General features: G+C 36.7%; 5 protein-coding genes and 1 long non-coding RNA gene across 6 annotated transcripts; 5 read left to right on the top strand and 1 right to left on the bottom strand.

The window, feature by feature from the left end:
• The first annotated feature begins 1,420 nt into the window (after nucleotides 1-1,420).
• On the top strand, nucleotides 1,421-3,384 carry LOC137732208 (uncharacterized). Its single transcript, XR_011068317.1, has 2 exons — nucleotides 1,421-1,761; nucleotides 1,952-3,384. It is a non-coding gene; the product is annotated as an uncharacterized lncRNA (long non-coding RNA).
• A 2,227-nt stretch (nucleotides 3,385-5,611) lies between these two features.
• On the top strand, nucleotides 5,612-7,840 carry LOC137730485 (uncharacterized). The gene is made up of 2 exons (XM_068469473.1): nucleotides 5,612-5,872; nucleotides 7,399-7,840. The coding sequence occupies exons 1-2, from the start codon at nucleotides 5,729-5,731 to the stop codon at nucleotides 7,708-7,710; spliced, it is 456 nt and encodes a 151-aa protein (XP_068325574.1). The 5' UTR covers nucleotides 5,612-5,728; the 3' UTR covers nucleotides 7,711-7,840.
• A 1,108-nt stretch (nucleotides 7,841-8,948) lies between these two features.
• On the bottom strand, nucleotides 8,949-10,404 carry LOC137731703 (uncharacterized). The gene has a single exon (XM_068470889.1). The coding sequence runs from the start codon at nucleotides 10,187-10,189 to the stop codon at nucleotides 9,080-9,082; it is 1,110 nt and encodes a 369-aa protein (XP_068326990.1). The 5' UTR covers nucleotides 10,190-10,404; the 3' UTR covers nucleotides 8,949-9,079.
• Nucleotides 10,405-11,965: 1,561 nt separating this feature from the next.
• LOC137730455 (uncharacterized) lies at nucleotides 11,966-13,315 on the top strand. Its single transcript, XM_068469445.1, has 4 exons — nucleotides 11,966-12,236; nucleotides 12,509-12,596; nucleotides 12,733-12,803; nucleotides 12,913-13,315. Exons 1-4 carry the CDS (start codon nucleotides 12,123-12,125, stop codon nucleotides 13,201-13,203), a joined length of 564 nt encoding a protein of 187 aa, XP_068325546.1. The 5' UTR covers nucleotides 11,966-12,122; the 3' UTR covers nucleotides 13,204-13,315.
• Nucleotides 13,316-14,421: 1,106 nt separating this feature from the next.
• Nucleotides 14,422-15,402, top strand: LOC137731232 (uncharacterized). Its single transcript, XM_068470334.1, has 2 exons — nucleotides 14,422-14,734; nucleotides 15,131-15,402. The coding sequence occupies exons 1-2, from the start codon at nucleotides 14,422-14,424 to the stop codon at nucleotides 15,400-15,402; spliced, it is 585 nt and encodes a 194-aa protein (XP_068326435.1).
• Nucleotides 15,403-20,568: 5,166 nt separating this feature from the next.
• Nucleotides 20,569-21,012, top strand: LOC137731231 (anther-specific proline-rich protein APG-like). The gene has a single exon (XM_068470333.1). It carries the CDS (start codon nucleotides 20,569-20,571, stop codon nucleotides 21,010-21,012), a length of 444 nt encoding a protein of 147 aa, XP_068326434.1.
• The last annotated feature ends 2,314 nt before the right edge of the window (nucleotides 21,013-23,326 follow it).

Raw genomic sequence — 23,326 nt, 5'->3', positions numbered from 1 at the left:
AAATGCTACATATGATATATTTATATTTATGGCTAAATTTTTTGTCATATACTTCATTTTTAGTTTGTACCCATTTTTTATTTGCAACCCTTTTTCAATCTGTACCAATTTTCCTTTCATTTTTAATTTGTACCCATATATTAATTTCTTTTTGTGCCCATATTTTTAAAACTTTTGTTTTTATTTGTACCCATATTTTTTAATTTATTCGTACCCATTTTTTAATTTTGCTAAATGTATACATGCTAATTATATGTATTTATTTTACGTTTTAAAATATATTAGTAATTATGTGCGTACATTATTTTTTTGCTATAATTTTGTGAAGAACAATATTACTCTATTATTGATTTTTAAGTACTTTAAAAATATTATTTGAATTTGTTTAAATTTCATAATTTGTGGGACATTAATTAAATGCATAAATACATGAATTAAATCTCTTAAATGATGCTAATGACATCAATCAAAATATTTTAACAAACAAGGTTTCAATCTAACAATTAGACTAATTAGGGACCGGAATCAAAATGACCCATAAAAAAATCTAGTGTATTTATTGTTCAAATATCTTGAAATTTCAGCCAACCATCAAGGGTTACTTTTAAGAAATCTGTTAAATGAGAACAAATTAAGGTGGATATATAATCATCCGAAGCAAAAAAGTAACATGAAACAAATGAGTGGAAAGTGAGCTAGCTAATGAATTAAAGGTAATTTTAGAAAGACTGATTATTTAAATCAAATTTTGTAAACTATATAAAGTTATTGTTGACGATTGAATTATTATTTGAGTGTGATTAACGTGTTTATTTACTATCCCTAACACAACATCTAATTTACCAATTGAGAAATACTTAGGAAACTCTTTCAAAGTGGGACTCTCCGTGAACTCTCTATCACCTCACAGTTTAATGTTAATTATCGTGTCAATATTATCAAACATTGTGCAAAAAAATGAGGTGAAAGACAATCTATGAAAACTCCCACTTTTGAAAATCTCCTTAACATTTCTCTTAAAATTTAGGCTGAAAAATTAATATGCTCAGCATTACTTGTAAATTAATCATAAGCCATAAAGTCAGTGGTAGCTAAAAGTTTGACATGAATGTCGGACTACGTATGTTGTCCTATCAATCCCTAATGTGGCAGGTGCTACAATTTACACCGTCCATTGATCCTATACCAATGAATCTTACCTATCATTAACTTTTTAAACTATTTCTCATGAATGGGAAACACAACAATTAAATATCGATTAGTCAATGATCTATCACGTGTAAGGATTTGGCTGACATGAAGATCCGTATAGAAATCGCAAGCTCCACCAATGATTTGTAATTGAATCATAGAAAGGTTCATTCCTATCTCTATAAAATGAAGCTCAAACCCAGCAGCTGTAGTACACCTCCCAGTTTGGTCTCTTGCTCAAAAGACCACGTTCTTCTCCCTCTCTTCTTCCGCTTTGACGTACGTATACGTTCTTCCGTAGTTGTGCTAATTATTTAGTTTGATTTGCTGAGAGTTATCCCACATTGGTGAGGGACAAGGTTTGCTATGTGCTTATATGATCTTGGGCTACTCCCCATACTGCCAATTGGTTTATGGTGGAACCTCAAATTTCATTATGGTATCAGAGCAAGATTGTCCACGTGTGAAGCCCAACGGCCACACGCGCTCCACGTCATCCAGTTGTTGTCCACGTGTAGGCTTGAAAATCCACCACATGTGCGGGGGCATGTTGAGAGTTGTCACACATTGGTGAGGGACAATGTTTGCTATGTGCTTATATATGATATTGGGCTACTCCTCATACTACCAATTAATTATATGGTGGAACCTTAATTTCATTATAATTTACGTACTTAGTCCATATCAAATATGTTTGTTGTGTTTTTTTTTTTTTTTTACTTTTTCAGATGGGATGATAACTTGTGTGAGATTTTTGCAGAAAATAAAGAAATATAGAAAGTCAACAAATATGATCGAGGATCGCGGATGTGTTGATATGTTTTGATACGGGTGAGTGGATTCCATGCTATGCTTGTCAAGTGAGCAGTCCCTTTGCAAATAATCTTAGTTTCGTTGTCTGTTCGTCCTGAAACCTAAGGTAAAGGTTAGGCATATATAGTACCCTTGAAAACCCTAATTAGAAAGTAATCATGGTTTTTTCTTTCTAAATTAATCAACTTGATTGATCATCTAAGAAGTTAAACAAGGCAGCTTTTTAGTAGGTAACTAGCTATTTTTTTCTGTGGCATCTTGGAGTATGACCTATTAGTTGATCGAGATCGACTGCAGTAACCTATAAATTTATTGAGTTATCCATAAAACAGTCATTAACCTAGAAGGAAAAAAAAAAAGCAAAAACTCCCAAGCTGATCCAGTTTATATATATGCAGTTATCCGATTAATTTGGGAAGTGGTTTAGGTATCTTTTGGCTTTCCTTCTTTTCCTTTTGAAATATGAAGAAGAAAGAAATTGAAAGAAATAGTAATAGGCTGGCTATAAGTTGCTAAGTACCACTTTTGTGGTAATTTAACATCATAATTTTGATAATCGTTGGAATTTTGCGGCCACCAACTTTCTATTTTCAGGTGTATGTCGGTTATACTAATTAAATTGGATTTGAAACTAATCTAGTTACCAAATTAGATTAAGCTACTTACACTAAAGTAGTATATATTTCCTTGGTTTTGAACTGTAGAATGTAAATAGCATGAGCCGTATAAGCAAGTCCTTAATTAATTAGAAAATAATGTGGTTTAGGGTTTACCTAGTGGTGACTAGCTAACCTGCTACCATAGAATGTTGATAGGTCGAACAAACAGCGAGTCTGAGGTATGAGCAAGATACTGTTCATTTGACAAGGGTTTGCATGGAATTCAACATCTTGATTCTTGACCTTATGTTTGCATATGAAGTTTATTAGGAAGCGGATCAACTTTCATCAGAGAGGTGATTATGCCCAGGTAATTCACTTCGTCTCTCTTAGCCTAATCTAATCAACCTTTCTTTCTTTCTTCAAATTAACAAATTTGATATTTCTTGACAAATTTCAACATGTGATTTGTGATGATGCATGGAGACTCAACTCCCAGTGAAGGGACGATGGAGGATCATGATCAGTTGCTACGTAGAGGCTCGATTTGATACAAATGCCAAAATTTGGAGTGAACATCAAAGGATCAACAATTCACTACTATATAATTACATTGACATTATTTCCCAGCTTGCATTATATATTACTTGCATAACACGATAAATATTGTGGAGTTTGTATCATTAAATGTCTCAGTGTAATTAGACGTGAAACAACTAAACATAAGTCATTCAATTTTGTTAATATTCTAATGTGAACTTCTTGTATTTTTATTTTGTTACCAGTATATAATGTGAAATTCATAAACCTTTTTTATGCTAACCAAATTTATATGGTTTTGAAAATTAATCATCGTATTCATCAAAATTTATCATTATATGCACATATTATAATTCATTTCCCTATATATCCGATACAAAGTAAGATTTTGAACTTTGAATTTCGACTTTAATATTCTAGTGGATAAGGTGTTGAGTTTTTATCCATGCGTTCCCAGTTCCAAACTTCCTCGCTCTCCTAAATTAATGTAATAATTTCGAACTCTCTTCCTCCTCTTACTAATCGTAAATTTATTTAAAAAAAAAAAAAAAAAAAAAACTCTAGGTCTCCAGTCTAATTTCATCCATCTCCCTGCCCACACAGATCACCACTGTACTCGCCGCAGTTTTAGATTCCTTTGTTTCTCAAATGATCTGATTCACTTTTATAACAAATTAGTAGTATTTGTTATCTGGTTTTATCTGGTTTACCAATTAAATTATCTGATTTGAACTTTCTTTCTTTTTTGGAGGGTGAACAAAGTGAAGTGTGTTTAAACTCGGTTTCCAATCAATCAAGATTTGTGGGTGCCCCTCCATCCCCAAATATATAAAAACACAGTACTCTACTACTTCCAGCTGGTTGTTTTGCAGTAACCAATTTTCCTATTAAATTAAAGAGTCATGCTCTCTTAAGGTCCTTAAATGAGGACTTGCGAAGATCAAATGCAAATTAGCCATAAGAGTATATTAGTTTATAGACTTAAAATATTTGATAACTTAATAAAACAAAACAATAAAATGAGTTTTCTAAAGGTTCATGGATTTAAGTTGATTTTTCTTTATTAAGTTGTCAAATACTTTAGATCTTAACCTAATACAATCTTGTGGCTAATATGCATTTCTTCCTCACATATCCTCAAAATTTAAAGTCATACTTACTACAGGGAGCCGCCATTTCCATTTTCAAATGTGGTTGTGTAATTGATATGATTTTGGAGGAAAATCTTTTGCTTCAACAATATTCTATTAATGAGTTTTTTTTTTATCACCATAAATTATGATGTATGCTTACTATACACCTAATCATCTGACACGTATCTTTTTACCTAATTCTAGTTAACTTTCACATTAAATGTTACATTTTCAATTTTGAAACAAGTTAAATCAAAATTAAGTGAAATGACACGTGATAAATTTTTAGATGTATGCTAAGCATACACCATAATTTACTGTGTTGAGGAAAAATGCTCCTAATGATTAAATGATTCATCTTTCCACGAATTTTGCAAGGATACTTTGAGTAAAGACCTAAAAGGTGATGGGCTCATATTAAACAAAGTGAATAGTGTTATATGCCGTATCAAGTTACAAAACTACTTGAAATAGTATTAGTTGCATGGGTGGGGATCGAACCACGACTTGTAAAAACGTTTTGAAAGCTAGGTTTCCAAAAAAATATATAAGTTGTAGTCCCATCCAATTTATCATATACCATTTAGTAAAAAGGTGAGAGTGAAAATAGTATGAGCAGCGTTTGAATTTTTTTCAATACATTCAATAATTCTTAAAATTATATAAAAATTAGAAAAAGATATGAAAAGAGGAAGAAGTTTAGTTCTCGTTTAGATGTGTTTTTAAAATAACTAAAAGCACATTTGGTGAAAATACTTTTAAAACCAATTTTTCGTAAAAATGCAAGTAAATCCTAGAAAAGCACTTAAAGTGCTTTATGGAAGAAATACATAACTGGTGCTTCTTGCAGAAATTTAAGTGCTTTTGGAACCTAAAAACATTTTCTCTAAAAGCGCTTTCAGTCATTTTAAAAGCATATTCAAATGAGCCCGACTTCATCCTATATTGGAGAAACTCTTAAATTTCAGCTAAAATTAATAGTTTTGGTCTCTATTTCTGACATTTCAATTAAATATCAGAGAAACTCTTATATTTTGTTTAAACTAGTGTGACATTCTCTAAAGTTTCTTTTTGAATTTCCATATTTTGACCAAATTTCTATCAATATTTTCACAAATTTGTATATCTATATTTCTCTGATACTAATATTTTAAACACTGAGTATAACATCACTCATTAATAAGAAGTTTAACTAGACAAAAAAAAAAAAAAAAAAAAAAAAAAAAAAAAAAAAAGCATCACTCATAAATACAACCAGGCCGGATCAAAGAAAGATTGTTACCCAAGGCCCAATAACTTCAGAACCAAAAATTAAGTTGAGCCGTCAAAGACCAGCCCATCTCGACCTTTTGTCCCTCCAGCTCCACGGAGTCCGGTCTTCTTCCCCAAAAAACTCTGCAATAAATAACTAGTTGGAGCCTTGAGACCGTTGATCTTCGCCGGGAGAGACAGATGGCATTCCCTAGTTGCAGCAATGTGGTGGGCGGTTCGCGTCTTCTGGCGGCGGTCGGAGAAACCCAGTTGCCCACGAAGCGCTCGATGTCGGTGTCAACCACCACCACCACCACCACAAAGAAGAGAGCTTTTCCTCTTCAGGTTGCTACTTGCACTGTTTCAACTCACTTAGTTTGCTTAAAGTTCTTTTCTTTTGATCTGTATTGTGTTTAATAATAAAATTTGTTCTCTGAATCGATTGACCCTGTTTATTCCAGCTCACCTCAGTCACAAAAATTCAATTTTTTTTTTTGTTATTTTTATAATTTATTTGTGAAGTTTTCAACTGGAAATGCATCTGGCTTTTCCTTTATTGGGTAATGTTACTAATTTAGTTCGCGTATTTACAGATCAAAGACATGAGTAATTTCAGAACAATGAATGACTAGTTTAGTTTAGTATATTATGTTCCTTACAACAACAAAGCCTTCCTCACTAAGTGGGGTCGGCTTTACGAATTCTAGAATGCCATTACGCTTTGTTTTGGGCCAAGTATAGCAATTATGTTCCTTATTTCCGGAAATTTATCGAGAAACTTAAACTGTAAGATGTAAGGTTTGCGTGCACTTTTTTGATGTTCTAATGTTTTTTATGAGGGAGGGTTAGCTGTTTTTTACTCGAGAACTTGGCTGATATGGCCTATGTTATGTGACGCTACAGAGCTATTTGCAGTTAGTTCAGTTACTTGGTTCAAAGGAAATAACTAATTTGCGTCATTGAGTGCAGACTGCAATGCAGTTGTTATGGGAAGTAATCGTCTCGTGCCATGTGAAACTAAGTGTATCTTTTCATAATGGTACCCCTTACCATCGTTGGTTGTATGAGTTACAGTTGTTTCTAAGCAGCTGATCTGCTTACTTTTGTCCATATCGAAGCAAGTTATGAGCATGATGTTAAACATGGGCCGCGGCATCCTTAAATTTCATAGTTGGCATTTTATTTCATTGTAACTCCGCATCCGCCTATCTGGAGTTTCACTCAAGCAGAGAAGAGACAATCACACTTATTGTCCATAGAATCTAGCAATCGTATGTTTTTGGTGGAGATAAGTTACGAAGATTTTGACACTAGGTCTCGGTTAGGCGGGCCACATGTGTTGTAATCTTTGCCTTGTGGTTCACATTGCTAGAGTTAATTTCTGTCCACAATGTATGCTTAATAATTTATGTAATCAAGCTTGTCTTGATGAATTCATGGTGATCTCAGTAAGAAGGACCGAACATATGATCTGTTTTGTCATCTCCAGCTTCAATGTTTTCATCCCAAAGGTCTAAGCACTGATAAATTTTTCTGTTCACAGATACAAATGGATCACGAATTAAGAAGATGGATTAAATTTGGCTTTGTAGTAGGATGGGTCTTTTTTGGTTTTATGGGTCCCCTTGAACTGTATTCTCGAAAAGTGATTAAGTTGTGACAAGCCAGATTTAATTGTTCGGTCTTGCAGTTTGATTCTTAATTGTCATAAGGCCCGGAGAAGTAGGGTAAGTAGGCTGCAACTTGATTTTTCATTGTTTAGTACTTTTGAGCTTCATCTTTTACAGAAACTGAACCCGCGATGGATTGTAGAACAATTAGTTGTCTTTTACTTTTCAATTCATCTCTGAGATGTGATGTTATCTTTGCAGTTGAGAAGTGAGGGAAAAGAAAAAGTGGAGGCTCCGAAAGCCTTCGGACTTTCACGAAGAGATGTGATGTTATCTGTGCCTGTTGGGACACTGGCAGCAGTCATCCTTCTTCCAGTAGAACCTGCGGAAGCACGTGTTGTCAATCCCGAGATCAGGAAGAAGATTTTTGAAAAGTTAGCGAAGATAAGGGAGCAGTTTGGTTTGTCAAAGCCAAAAACCAATGACGGGAAGGAGGCGTACCCATCACCGCCATCGCCGAAGGAGAAAAGGCCTCAGACATTGCTACCACCTGTTGAAGTAATTCTCCCTTGAGATGGGTAATTGTCGATTCAGATAAATGGTCATCCCACTGTTGGGGTTGATCAAACTTTTTGTTTGGTGCGGACTTTTGCCCTGTTAGTTGAGAACTTTATAAACCTATGAGTAGACCTGGCATTTTGGACCCGACCCGTTAATATTAATTTTTGGATGGATGCTTAACAGGTCGGATCGCTAACGGGTGAACCCGTTAACAATCCGTTAGCACCCGTTAGTTAAGGATGTTTGAGTTTCTTTCTCTTGTGATACCTGCTGCTTTACTTGATCATATCTTCCCCATCCCAACTCTTTCGAGTTTCTTTTTCTTGGTTCCAAAATGTTGTAGTCTATTTCTTTTTTTATCATCAAAAATCCATTGAATCAAATGAGTCAGCAAATCCGGAAGGTTTTGAAGGGATGCTTTATTGAGTTTGAGAGAAGGACGTATCGTCAAACATTCTAGAAGTACCTTCATTGGCTTGCCATCTTTGCAACGCTTGCGGAAGGCTCATGTGTAGGTCGATGCCAGACTTTGGGTCAACGCTTGCGGAAGGCTAATGTGCAACAAAAACTGAACTAGATATTCAAGTCAGCAACCTTTTATACATCCTTGTAGTTAATACGTGTAATTGTATTGGAATGCCAAAAAAAAAAAAAAAAAAAGAGGAGTTAACGGGTGACCCGTTAGCTTAACGGGTTAGGTTCGCATGACCCGTTAGCTTAACAAGTTGGGTTGAACCAATCCAAACCCAAGAAACTCAACCCGTTTACAGGCCTACCTATGAGTGCGTGAATATTTTTGCTCCTTAGTTAACGACTTTGGACACTTTAAATCAAGTCAAACTAATTTAGAATTTTCTTTTTCAACAAAGAGGAAAAACACTTTAAATCGAATATTTTATAATTTTGCAACGTATGAGTAGCAAATGAGGTTAAAAAAGCCTGTTGAACTTGTCTAAACACTAGTGGTGGATTGCCCTGATGATTAGGGTCTTCTTCAACTCATTTTGACTCTAATTCAAACCCTCTCTCTCCTCTTAGAGTAGAAATATCACTTGTGTTTAGCTGATTCATTTTCTTCAACAAAATATTGTAATAATTGTTCCAATGTTGGTACATGGCATTGTATTTTGGAAGATCAAGTGTACGATAACAACAAGAATGTCATATCTTACTAAATGAGATTAGCTGTATGAAGCTCTAGAATGTCATTGCACTTAATTTTACATAATAGATATTTCGTTAGCTCAAAGTATGATAAAAACTAATTTATTCTATTTCATCAAACGAGCAAACAACTTACAAGTGTTAAAATAGTAATCTACAAAATGAAAACAAAAAACATGAAAAACCGAAAAACAAAACAAAAAAAGCCTCCAAAAGGCTAATTGGTTTTTTTGTTCAGGTTGCCAACGAGGTGCCTCATCTGAAACCTCCAAAACAAGAAATAAGCCAATCCCAACCCGATCAAAACGAAGATCCAAACACCGTCTTCCTTGCTCTCCCTCTCCGACCTCACCTCCCCAATACTAAACTCCTCCCGCTCCACATTTCCCCTCGCACCCTCCAACACGTGCCCCCGCAACACGTACACCCTGTCCTCCCCCCCGACCGCCACCGAAGTCGGAAACCCCTCCGGATCAAGGGCAATTTTGTCATAAATTCCGCCCTCCCCCCAACTGTCCTGGCTCTTCAGGAACCACAGTGTCTTGTGGGACACCACCAGAACAACGCCGTCGCTTCGGATCGCGACCCCGTCGGCGAAATTTAAGTCCTCCGGCAGCAGCACCAGCCTCGCCGTGCCGTCGTCGGCGTCCACCTTGAAAATCTTGCCGGTGTTCGATTGCACCACCAAGAGATATCCCTTGCTGTTGTAAACGACGCCGTTCAGGCCGCAGTAACTGTACGGCAAGTCGGGGTCCACGCGCTGCGAAGTGAAGGCGCGTGACTTGGAGAAGATGGAAGCCTCCCCTCGGGCGTTGACCTTCCAGATGTAGTTGCCGGCCGAGTTGGTGACGTAGGCGTTGCCCTTGAAGTCCACCGCGACGTCGTTCGCTACCGGACGCGGCCCGTCGTCGTCGGAGGGGAGGGGAGCGAGGAAGAGGCGCTGGCGCGTGCGGAGGTCGTAGGCAGCGAGCGCGTGGAATTGGGGGAGCGGGTCCATCGCAGTGATGCAGGCGAGGAGGCGGTTGTTGAGTTTGTCGACGGCGAGGCCGAGGACGGTGACGTTGTCGGGGAGGGTGGGGTCGGAGATGAGAGTATCGACGACGCCGGCGTCGGAGACAGAGTGGATGGTGCGGTGGCGGATGGAGCCGACAATGAAGTGCTGGGCGGATGGGTCGTAGGCGAGGCCTTCGGGGAAGAGGTTGGGGGATCGGAAATTGATGAGGTGGGGCTTTCCGGCGTGGGTCAGCGATGGGATTGGGGCCACCAAGATGATGAGAACGGCGGCGACGAGGGAGATTAAGGATGGTTTAGATGCGATTAGAGGCATGGTTGTTTTGTTTAGTGGAATTTGAGTGATGGAAACATCCGACACCGCGGTGTATTTATAGTAAAAGGCAAAGCAAACCAAACTCAATCAGGAGTTGTTTTCTTGTCGAACAATCCAGTTGTATTGTTTGAGCTATGATTTGATTTCTTGTCAAAACAACAAGAACTAATCTAATCTAATCTAATGCTGATGAATCTGTATGAGAAATCGAACAGCCGTAGCTCACCTTCAATGGAAAGATTGTTGGGCCTTTTGATAAAAGTTAGGGATCCAAACAGCAAGCCCAAGTCGATTAAAATTTAGATGATTTCATTAAATTAGTAGGTGATGTGGCAACGTCTAGGATAAATTAACATATATATCACTATTAAAAATTTTGTGAAAAGAATCCTCTTGCAAAAGGAGCACTATACGAGTCACATAGGATGATCGCACAATACATTAAATACACTCTTTCATTATATTTATTTAGCTTGTATTCTATTGTTGATATCTCCATTTAAATTTATGTTCTTTTATAAAATTGATCTAAGATAGCGAAAGCTTTCACCATTTGGTACTTCCAGATCTCTAATCCTTACCTATCTCTCATTTGGACCTCCATTTTCACTAAACTTGCATTGAATATATTCTGGCTTTAACCTATTTAGGCGAAGACCCTTATATTATAACACTTATCGCTAAAGGTTAAACTTCATATTTACTCCCTCATGCGTTTCATTTATCAGCATTATATTATTTGCGAAAAACATACACCAATAAATATCATCTTAAATATCTCGTTAACTATTTGATTACCAATGCAAAAAATAAGAAATAAAATTGAGCCGAACGGTAACGATGAGTGGTAACATATGCCCTTTAACTAAGATGGATGTATTCAATTCGGATTTTGAGGGATTTTAATTATTTTAATGAATCTAAGGGTATTCAATCAGAATTTTAAGTGATTCTCTAAAATCAAATGTGTATTCAATCATGATTTTAAGATAGTTTATTAATATTCTTAGAAATATAGGTGCTTTAAATTAAGATTTTAAAGAAGTTTATAACATTCCAGGTGTACTCAATTAGAATTTGATGTTAAAGAATTTCAAAAAGTTGACCAATTAGAGGGAATTAGACAGATTTTGTAGTGTATAACATCCACAAATCTCCTATTTTCCCATGAGATTTCGAGAGAATTGAATCAAAATTTTACATGAAATCTCTGCAAATCAATTTATCCATAAAAAGCCATAGATTTATAAATCTATTTAAATCTCTCAAATTCCCAATTGAATACACCCTCCTAAATGAATAAGCTTGAGGATTGTTCTTTATAAAATGGTACGTGTGCAGATTTCGTTTGGGAAATGGGGATTCGGGAATTTTGTAATCGTGTTTATTCATTGTACATCATGCGCTCAGTTTTTGTTATGTAATTTATATTTAATTGAAAATTGAAAATTGAAAATAAATTTTGATCGCATGATATACGATAAATGAATACGATTACAAAATCTCCCGGATCCGAGGAAAATAATCCGGCAAGGATCTTTCCCTTCCGTTTGAAGACGTGAACTTACAAGTGTCAGCTGGACAATACCCCGGCATACAAATCCATACCAAACCAAGCACTTAACATGGAAACAGAAAAATATCTGAATGCCGAAAAAATCTAGGGAAAGAAAATTCCACGTTTATCGAAGTGTTTCCGGAACGTTCCGGATTGCGAAATCTGAGTTAAAAACCGAAAGGCAAGCAGATATTTCGGCTCTGTCTTCTCATACTGCATCATAAACTACGCAACCACCGCCATTCCCTCGTAATATTTTCCGTCAATCGTCACTAATTAATTACAGACTAAGCATTTGGTTAATTAAGATTATTTGAGGAACTAGTGTTTTGCTGCAATTTTGGGATTTGAAGAAGCTACGAGAGTTTGGTTTTGATGGAGATGGAGGGTGATCGGATTCAGGGGTCTCCATCTTATTACAGCGTTCTTGGTGTCAGCTCGGATTCTTCCATTGAAGAGATAAGGCGTGCTTATCGCAAGCTGGCTATGGTAAGTCAAGCTATATAAAAATTAATCAAATATCATATCTTTTCAGTTTTTCTAAATTATATATATATATAATCAGACGGGGGCGTAATCACATTAGCTAGAGTGACGCATACGAGTTTGAATCCTCAAGTTTAACCAACCTAGTTTAGATTTTATTGGATTTTTGTGTTTCTGGAAGATATTGTTTCTTCCCAGATTTTGGTGAAATATATGAAGTCTGCATATATTTGACGACGGTTTGTATTGGTCAACTTGTTTTTTATTTTATGCAGCAATGGCATCCGGACAGGTGGACAAGAACTCCTTCTTTGTTGGGTGAAGCCAAGCGGAAATTCCAGCAAATTCAAGAAGCCTATTCAGGTAAAATTTATATAAAAAACTGGGTGGGATTTCTGTTTGAATTAATCATTAGTTATTATTTTATAATATTAAAGAAGATGTCAGTGTCAATAGCGTCTTTGTTGTTTACTGTGTTCGCTTTGATCGGAGGATGCAGTGTTATCAGACCAGAGAAAACGAAGAATGTACGACGCTGGCCTGTACGATCCTGACGACGAAGAGGACGAGGTGGATATTTCTTTTCGTTGATTGGGTTTTTTTTCTTAAAAAAAAGTTAGATGGTGTGTTGAATTGTGAGTTTGATTTCGTGTTGCTCTGTTTTTTATGTGGAAAGCAGGGGTTCGGCGATTTTGTGCAAGAAATGGTGTCTCTGATGGCGGAGTCCAGAAGAGAGGCAAAGAGTTATAGCATGGAGGACCTGCAAGCGATGTTCATGGAGATGGTCCAAGGGTTCGGCCCTCCTTCGTCCTCTTGTTTCTGTGGACAATCCGCGGCTTTCGAACAATCTGGATGCTCGAAGAGAACACGGCTCGAATCTAGTTCCGGGATTGGGAGACGTTCGGGTTCAGGCTCACCTTTACATGTACCAAACGTAGGGATGTATGGAGATGGATTTTTTTCGTTTTAGTGGGAAGGACAAAAATGATGAGAATGCCTTTGAGTGTTTGATTTCTTTTGCATTTGTGGGTCGATTGAGTTGGTGATGGATGTGTATCCTCTTCTTTCTTTAGTGGGTTTTTTTATCAACGCATTCTCTAGTAGTTTAGAGAACGGAAAATGATTCTTCTTCGGATTATTGGAGCCCTCCCCAGACTATTCATTATTCAATCCATTTTATAAACAGTAACTGCCCTTAATGAACAGTAATAACCCTGGCAATAGCCTTTGCATCTCCACCGTTACATTTCAATAGCCCTGGCAATTGATAATAAAATATTAGTATTTTTTTATTTATAAAATAATACAAAATAATTTTAATTGTAATTTCGGATAAGATTTTTAATCGTTTTTGTTGCGCCACGTGTCATTGTCCGAAGTATTATTAAATAATACAAAATAATTTTATTTGTAATTTCGGATAAGATTTTCAATCGTTCTCGTTGCGCCACTTGTCATAAAATTTGAAAAGACAATTATTGGGGATGGATTTTCGATAAATTTTTTAATCGTACTCGTTATGCCACGTGTCATTATCCGAAAATACAATTATTGGTGATGGATTTCTAATAAGATTATTAACCAATCACGTCGCGCCACATGTCATAATCTGTTTACAATCTTTGAGGGTAGATTTCCATCAGATTTTTAACGAATGACGGTATGCCACGTGGCATTATGTACAACCTAATCCTTTCTGAATCCTCCATATAATCCACCATCCATCCTCACAAATCTCACACCAATTTTCTCAAGATCTTTATCATTATTCATAGTTTATGCTTCATTCTTCACAAAAATCTGTATCATTGTTCATAGTTTCTACTTCTTTCTTACAATATCTTCTTCTTCCTCAAGGATGATGTGGGAACTCGATCAGGAAGAGGAAGAATTGTTTAACCAATAAGAAGGAATGTTCAATCACCATGGGGCAAAAAATGAGAGGGAAGAGGATGAGGAGCGTAGAAGAATAGATAACGAAGTAAGAATGGGCAGAGCCTCACATTCCCGTCGAGTCATCCAAGTTGTGGCTCAGATCTGCAGGCCCAGCCATTCCAGAAACCTTGATAGAAGCAGGCAACGACGAGGTATGGAACTCTTGGACGATTATTTTATCCCTAATAGTGCATTCCCTGATACGTACTTTAGATGTCGTTTTAGAATGGAACGACATATGTTCAACAAAATCATGATTGCTGTTTGCAACCATGATTCTTACTTTGTGCAAAAGAATGATGTTTTTGATGCTATGGGTCTCCTTCCTCAGCAAAAAATTACTGCTACCTTGCAGATGCTTGCATATGGAGCATCTGCAGACCAAGTGGATGCGATAATGAGGATGGGGAAATCAACTATTCTTGAGTCCCTGATGAGGTTTTGCAGAGCAATCGAATCTATCTACACCGCTGAGTACATCCGCAAACCTACAAACATAGACTTGGAACGGCTATTGAAGAAGGCCGAGATGCGTGGTTTTCCTGGGATGATTGGAAGCATTGATTGTATGCACTGGACGTGGAAAAACTGTCTAAGTGCATGGCAAGGCGCTTATGGGGACAGAAAAGGAGCAAAAAGTATCATTCTGGAGGCGGTGGCATCTCTTGATACATGGATTTGGCACACCTTTTTCGGGGTTCCGGGAGCTCAAAATGACATCAACGTCCTTACCCAATCCCTAGTGTTCAACGATGTCCTGCAAGGAAAGGCATCAAAAGTCACGTATAAGGTCAACAGAGGTATGTACGACGAACCATACTACCTAGCTGACGGCATTTACCCGCGATGGTCAACATTTGTCAAAACAGTGTCACGTCCGCGAAGTGCAAAGAAAAAACACTTTGCAAGCTGTCAAGAGGGGTGCAGGAAGGATGTGGAGCGTTGTTTCGGTATCCTCCAAGCTCGCTGGGCGATTGTCAGGGGTGCTGCCAGATTGTTTGATGCAGAATCGCTTCGATCTATCATGATGACGTGCATCATTCTTCACAACATGATTGTGGAAGATGAGTATGATTATGAAGTCGTTGATGAATATGAGCCAGACATGATGAACAATTCAAGAACACGTATATATTATGCTCATGATGCAATCGATGAGCCCGTGCAACATGAGCCATTACAAAGGGATGGACGTTACAATAAAAGGCTCATTCAACGATATACTGCATTTTAAATGCCAAACATGCACAATGCCCGGCAAATTGACTTGATAGAGCACCAGTGGGCATTGAAACAAGCTGAAGATAATTAAGTTCATTTAGTGTGTTTTTTTGAATTTGGTATGTTTATGTTATTTTATTTGGTGTGTTTTATTATTTGGTATGTTTATGTAATTTTTTTAGTGAGTTTTTTATTATTTGGTATGTTTATGTAATTTTATTTGGTGTGTTTTATTATTTGGTATGTTTATGTAATTTTTTAGTGAGTTATTTATTATTCGGTATGCTTATGTAATTTTATTTGGTGTGTTTTTGTTATTTCAATAAATATTCTCTTAGTATAAATAACTTACCAAATTCATTTGAATAAATATTCAATAAATTGGAAACAACATAAATTACTATATTCAATAAATAATAAATTACAACCCAAAGTGATTGGAAAATTATGGGCTCCGATTATAAAAACTACTCTATTCATCATCACTTAACCAATTTGTGGTACTATGATGATCTTCTCTTGTGGTGCTAGGACCATCTTGGCTTGCTCTCGCTTCTCTTGCACGCCTCTTTCGCACCACGTCCGCTTTCTCTAACTTCCAAAAAAATTTAGAATTTGGAGACTTCCCTTCTAAAGGCGTGTTGATAATCTCACAATCTCGTTGAGCCCGTCTTTCTTCTCTAACATGTTCCCTTTCTTGCCTAAGTAGCTCTCTTTCTCTCTTATTAGCCTGAAATTCTCTCTCAATAGCTGCAGCTTTTGCGTCATCTTTAGCCTTATCAGCCTCATATTTCGTCAGTTCTCTCGCCAAAGTCAATTCACCTTGGCGAGTAAGTTCTTCCATGAACTTTGCATAATCATTCTTGGAAGCACTCCCTTTTCTCTTTGAAGCCTTCTTACCTTGAGGCCTAATTGGATAACGGGTCGAACCTGACGCTTGTTCAGGGAGGGGCATTTCGGGCACTTCTTCTGCATCATCTTCATGAATATGCGAGACATGATCGGGTGTAGAGTGTAGAGGGGTTGTTGTTCATGAAAACTTCTGGACCGACTGGCACAACTCTAAATTTAGGACAATCTTTGACAATATTCTAACATTCCCACCGGTTGAATGATTTATTTTTGCTTTTGGTTTTGGTAGCGTACCAAGCTTGTCCTTGAAGTTCCTACCACAATGCGGGAGAAGAAATAATTGTAATGAAAATAAGTAACAAATAAATAATACAAACAAATAGTTATAATGTAAGTACGTAACAAATAAATAATACAAACAAATAATTATAATGTGAGTATGTAACAAATAAATAATTATAATGTAAATTTACGTATCAAATAAATAATATATTGTTACCTGATCCGAGTAATTTTCCCCACTTTGAATATTACTACTAGCTTGTGCCAATGCGTCTCTCCACGTACTAAACGATTGGCTAAGTAATTTCCAACGATTGGCTAAGTAATTTCCAACGACTGGACATCGATTCTTTGGTTATTTTCCCACCAATTTTCTCAAGATAATTAATATGAATAAGAGTCCACATTTCTCGCAACTGCATCTCATTACCCGTAAGCGAACTATGAGTAACTTCAACCCAGCTAGTACACAACGCAACATCTTCAAGAAGCGACCAATTCGTACATGCATCAGTAGTCATTTTGTTGAAAAAAAGTGGATTGAAACTTTGAGAGAAAGAAAGGAATGTGATTGAAAGTAGTTGAGAAAATATGAAATTGTGATGTAAGGTAGATGATAATGAGAAGGTATTTATAGAAAAGTAAAAACAATTTTTTTTTTTGAATTTTTTACAATTTTTTTTAAAATTTTTAGTCAACTAATTAATCTCTACCGTTGGATATAAAAAAATTTGAATTCCAACACTCCAGATTGTGCCACGTGTCACAACGGTAACTTTTCTTAATTTTAAAACTATTTTTTCTTTTATTTTTTTATTAATAAAGCATATTAATATCCATCGTTGATCTCATATCGAACGGTGGATATTAAATAAGATTTTTTTTTTTTTTAGCGTTGAGATCGAAAGGTCAAAATTAAAGATCCGTTAAGATCGAACGTACCGTGGGAAGCCACGTGGCTTCCCAATGGTAACTGAAAAAGCACTGTTTTTTTTTTCTTCTGATTTTGTGTCGGCGACGCGCCCCCACCCGCGAGTGGGGTGCACGTGCTTGACAGAAAAAAAAAATTTAAAAATGGCTTGACGCCAAGCTGACGTCAGCGCTGGCGTCACATCCACTCGGGCTCTCAGGCTGGCAATTCTCCACGGGCCCCGAGCTCGGGCCTCCACCTCTACTCGGGCTCTCCAACGCTGGAGCCGGTCCACAGGGCCTCGGGCCCCTTTTCTCTATCATGTCCCCTGAGCGTCCAGCAACGCTGGACTTACTCTTAGTTGATCCAGGGCATCTATCAATAACAGTCGTTCATCGTATATTATGCGGTTAGAAATTATTTAAAATTTAAAATTAAATATAAATAATATCTAACGAAAACTGATTGCATGATGTACGATGAACGATCGTGATCGATGGATCCCCTGAATTCCCACAAAGAGGATCCGAAGAGGATCCAACGAGCAAAAAGGCAATTAAGTGAAAGATTGTACAACAAGTTTTGGCTGCTCAAGTAATAATTTTTACTAAGAATTTTTCGCGTTTGAATCATAGATTTTTGTGCTTATGATTAAAATTTTGTTTATAAGAATCATTTCATAAAGATTATCCTTGCAAAAACGAATTAAAACTAAGACCAGTTAGTCAATATATAATAAATATATAGGTGTTTGTAGTGCTTTGTTAAATTTTATTCATCTGTTTTTATACAATTTATTGATTAAACGATTTTTGTTTTAATTAATTTTTTGTTAAGAATTTTTGAAGAATTATTTATAATATAAACGTATATTATTATAAACACACAATTTTACGTATTAGTAACGAATAATTTTAAATAGAACCTCACGCTCATTTTTTGAATAGCAAGTATTATTCAACATTGTATGGGTTCTCATTGGGTGGTGTACACGACTTACAACTTGTAGGCAAAAAGTAGGGCAATTTTGGCTTTTTATTTTTTCTCCTCCTAGTTTTACATTGGACTTGTATTTTCTGAATGGCCTGTAAGATTTTTTGGGCTTTAATCGACCACAGCCCATCAAAGTCGAGGGGTTTCGATCCTATTTGGATTCAACTGTCAAAGTAGACGGCAGATTTGGCCCGTGCTGGATTGGTTAATTGTTTGGACTTCTTTGTTTTCTTTTCAAGTGTTTGTTTTAATGCTTTTACAGTTGCTTTTGAGCGATTGGCTTCTCCGCTTACGTTTCTTTCTCTTGGATTTAATTGGGAAAACGAACAGTATTCACGTAACTTAACGATTAATCTTTGTCCTAAAAGTCTGACAAAATACAAAATTTCTCTTAAAAATTGTTTCTTGCTAGAATGTTTATATAATTGAGGAGGTTGAGCTGGATGTATGACAGCCAACAAGATAAGGGGAGGAATCGTAGATGCTTTAAGAGAAAATGGGACGGTGCCTCTTTACCTAGCAACGCATGTAGTAGATTCCACATCCTCCTAGCTTTTTGTTCCACTTTTTTCTATTCCCTTTCTTCAAGATTAAGTTCTCATTACTACAATTTGATGATTTTTTTCCATCCTAAAAATGAACATTGACATGTACCGTTAACATCAGTAACTATTATCGCTTTTCCTCAAGCTTAACTCGTAAATAATTCATTTTGATGATTGGACAATAACGTATGCTGGATACCAAAGAGAGACAGGGACATCTCTCCATCGGATACCTTCACGATGGAAGTGGACGTGATTAGGGACTGGCTAGGTCATCACACGTGTCTAATATATGGCATCGGAACCTTGGAATCTCTTTAAAATTGATAAGACTTCACGCAGGCAATGACAAATACGTTGATTGACACGTATATGTGCCTCAAGTGCCTTGGCAGCCAGTCATTGCAAGTCTTCCGCAAGACTGGTACAGTGGTACTCTTCCTCAGCAAGTCTTCCGCATCTTCTCATGCAGTTTCATCATATATTTGACCTCGCTAATATGTCGGTATAATATAAGTTTCAGCAGACATAGAACCTATCAGATGAAACTTCACACCAATTAGGCAGATAATCCATCGATCTCGAATATGCACCAACCATGTGCTGCAACATGAAGATTTCCCCGAAATATGAGTCGGTCGTCCTAACAAACAAGAATGTTCCAATTAATGATCCAATTTCTTTATGAAAACTCAGTCTCAAATGATGCAAATTAAGGGGTATCGTATTCTGTACAAGCATAGAAGTACGTGCCAAATGTTAACTACATCGTAAAGAAGAAAAATTTGAAGTACCCAATAATTTTTAAAATTGCACTACGAACTCGAACGTATGAGATATGCTAAGGAGACTCTTTATAGAATTTTTACTATCTAACTATTTAACATTAATTCATGTGCCAACATTGTAAGCATTGTACTAAGAACATAAAGAAGACAGAGAGTCCATTAAACGCTTTACTTTTTAAAAGAACTTTTTTAGCATGTCTCACAAATGTAAAATTTCTTACAATTTTTAACATTAAACCAGTTACCTTTAAATTCAATCAATGCATATTATACAGATTAAGTCCACATTTTCTCTTTTATCCACTTTCTTGATTGTTCCTCGACTCGCTTCCGGTTTCTTCCCCTCACTATTTTTCTAAGATTTTGTTATCTTTCAGAAAATGTTGTACATAATATTCTGGATATCGTACATTAAAAAAAATGATTGCCTGTATATACGCCCATACACCCAATAGATATGAAATGTAAATGGTGGTTGGGTCGACTAATTTGGACCATACATGCAGTGCGATTCCTCGGTCCAGAAAGCAACATCCTTCCACCGATGACATAGTAGAAAAAGAGCCCCATAAGAACACGTCTCACTCACTCCAGTTTGCCCATCTAATTAATCCTCTTTCTTCCTAACGCACCAAAACCCACTAGCCCTACAGCCAAACCACTTTACTTTCTTCAAGTTTCAACCACCCCCCCCCCCCCCCCCCCCCCCCCCCCCCCCCCAATGCACATAATAACGTAGCAAACCACCGCCTCTTCCTCTCCTTCAAATTCATACAATCATCAAGATTTCAGACAAACGAGCCAGCATTATGGCGATCAAAATGCAATATGGGTCGAAACTTCTGGTGGTGCTAATAAGCATGCTCCTTTTGACTGCCTACGTAGTAGGCCCGGTCCACGGCGATGACACCCCAGGCGCGCCCGGCGAGGGCAAGTGCGGCTCGTGCACTCCAAGCCCACCTCCGCCGGTTCAATCCCCACCACCACCATCACCGTGTCCTCCTCCACCACCCAAATCGTCGCCACCTTCTCCCAAGAAGCCGCCTTCTCCCAAGAATCCACCGTCACCATACTCGCCTGGTCAATACCCGCCTAGTCAATACACGCCTCCACCGCCTTCAGCGATGGTATACATCACAGGTCCACCAGGGCAGTTGTACCCTGTCGACCGGAATATCAACAGTGCCAGTCGGAGTTCGGTTAACGCGTTGCCAGTTTTGCTAGGACTGCTGGGTATCCTGGCTTTTTGGTGATCAGTTATGACTTGTTAATTCATATGGTAAGTGCGTATTACAAAATTAATTCAGATGATTATAAGGGAGATAAAATTGAATTTCTGGGTGTTATAGTTAAGGATAAAGAGTTTGAGGGCAGGATTATCAGTTTTTGTAATCCAGGAAAATATTAAGGGTTGGTTAATAATTTTGTTAATTCTTGCTCTAATCTCATATCCCGCCAATTGTGTAATAATCTTCCATAAAATCTTTCAAGTTCAACTTTATTATGAATAGCATTAGAGTACGTAATCACTTTTATTTTTCCAATTTCATAAGTTTTATTTTCTTTCATTCAATTTTGGTTTATAGTAGCAATATATTATAATAAATTCATCCAAATTATGAAAATTTAAAATTTAATATTGAAATTTCATTGCGTTCGTAATCGATGCGATCGATCCTGTGGATTTTGATTGAGTGTGTATGGATCCGACAACCCAACTCACAAGCTTGCACTTCCACTGATGTCTTAATTAAAAAACTTCGTTTCATTTGTGGACCCTCTAATCATGGAACGTCTGATGTGCTTGTAGCTTAGGTAAGGGGTAAGCTTATGTGTCCACGTGGCATGTGCTATGTGGACTCAACTATGAATGTGATTCAAGGCAGAACCTGTGCATTTTGTCCACAGTTTTTTCAATTGCGTTTGTTAGAAAAACTTCCTCCGACAGTTTCACTTGTTTGGACTCCCCAATTGTACAGAAAACGAACGGTTAGAATTAAATTGGAGAAATACTATTTTTGCTTACTTAATAATCTAATGAACATACAGTTGGACTACTCAAGTGCTTTAAAAAATTAAATTTTGAAAAGATATAACGACAACGATGCCTTTGTATGTACATGAGTACTAGTTGGGTGTATTCATTTTTAATATACATATATATAGGAGAAAATGGTCATCAGATGCGAACAGTAGACAATACACTATGCAATCCAAAACCAAAATATACCATTTTCGCAATCTGTGAAGGGGCTGTTGATAAAATAAAATACATACAATATACAACAACTTTCTGAGGTATGCAAACTAAGCCCTTTTCCATAAAGGTTTTAAAAAGTCGACACACAGTATTTCAACAAAGTTCTAAAAGGGCTAAGTGGTGGATAAAGATTTAGTGCCTTGGTTAAGCAAGGTCTAGATGGAAATTTTCAAAACAGTGATTTTAATAATTGTCGAAATAAATAAATTCATGGTAGAAAAAATATAAACCGATGAAGTTTTCATCATTCACCAAGTAAGATTTAGGGTGGTCGAGATTGTTCTTGAACATGAGTTAACCCTAACAAAACTTAATGTTCTTAGAGAAGAACTTGATGTAATCAGAAGGTTGAGGTGGTATTCAATCTTCAAACAAAAACTATACGCATTTTGACGTTCTGTTCCGATTGCATATAAATTTCTTTCGTCGGTTGATGTGTTCACATCACAGCCAATTACGAAGGTTCACATGGACTGTTGAATTTGGGTACGTGGGCCTGTCGCTGTGACATGCAAAAAAAAGCCGACCATTTGATCTTGATGTCAGACTTCATTCCCATTCCGTTAACGTGTGAAATGTCGAAAAGAGCATATGCTTCTGTGCTTGTAAAAGAAAGATCAACTTCGGTTTCACCAAACTATGGTCCGATGCTTTCTTTTTAGAGAAGCATTTTTACTCACAATTGTCTTTTGACCGTCTTACACCCTATTTATTATAATTATAAAAATTTAAATTTTGATATTTATATCTCTGTAATTTTAAAATTTAAATGCATTCAATAATAATAAATAAGATCATCGCCTTACATCCTATTTATTATAATTAGAAAAGTTTAAATTTTAAGATCTATATCTATGTACATATAGATCTTAAAATTTAAACGCATTCAACAATAATAAATAAAATCACGAACATTATGACCATTTGAAGACGATGAACAAAATATTCTCTCTTTTCAACATCATATTAATCTTGAATTTTATAAACAACCAACGACTGGTGAGTCGTCGGCCAATTTTCATCACTTTAAATAGTCTCCTAGGGCAGGTTTTGTAATTAAGTTTGATTAAGACTTACACCATTCATGTATGCACCAATTGGAAAGTGGCAGTTGTGCTGACTGGTTTTTTAATGCATTGCTCTAGAGTCTGGATAAAATCATTAGAGTTAGAAATTGCATATTAAGATGTGACAAAAATAGAGATAAATCCAGTGCTTAATTTAGTAAGTGGCAGCTCATTGATAAGGTTAACCAAGTCACCAACCATGCAACCAAACATAACAGACTGATGGTAAATCATCAAATC

This window comes from Pyrus communis, chromosome 4, assembly GCF_963583255.1.
Source record: "Pyrus communis chromosome 4, drPyrComm1.1, whole genome shotgun sequence".
Classification (NCBI taxonomy): Eukaryota; Viridiplantae; Streptophyta; class Magnoliopsida; order Rosales; family Rosaceae; genus Pyrus; species Pyrus communis.
The sequence above is the reverse complement of the archived record's forward strand: the minus strand, read 5'-3'. Positions and strand labels throughout refer to the sequence as shown.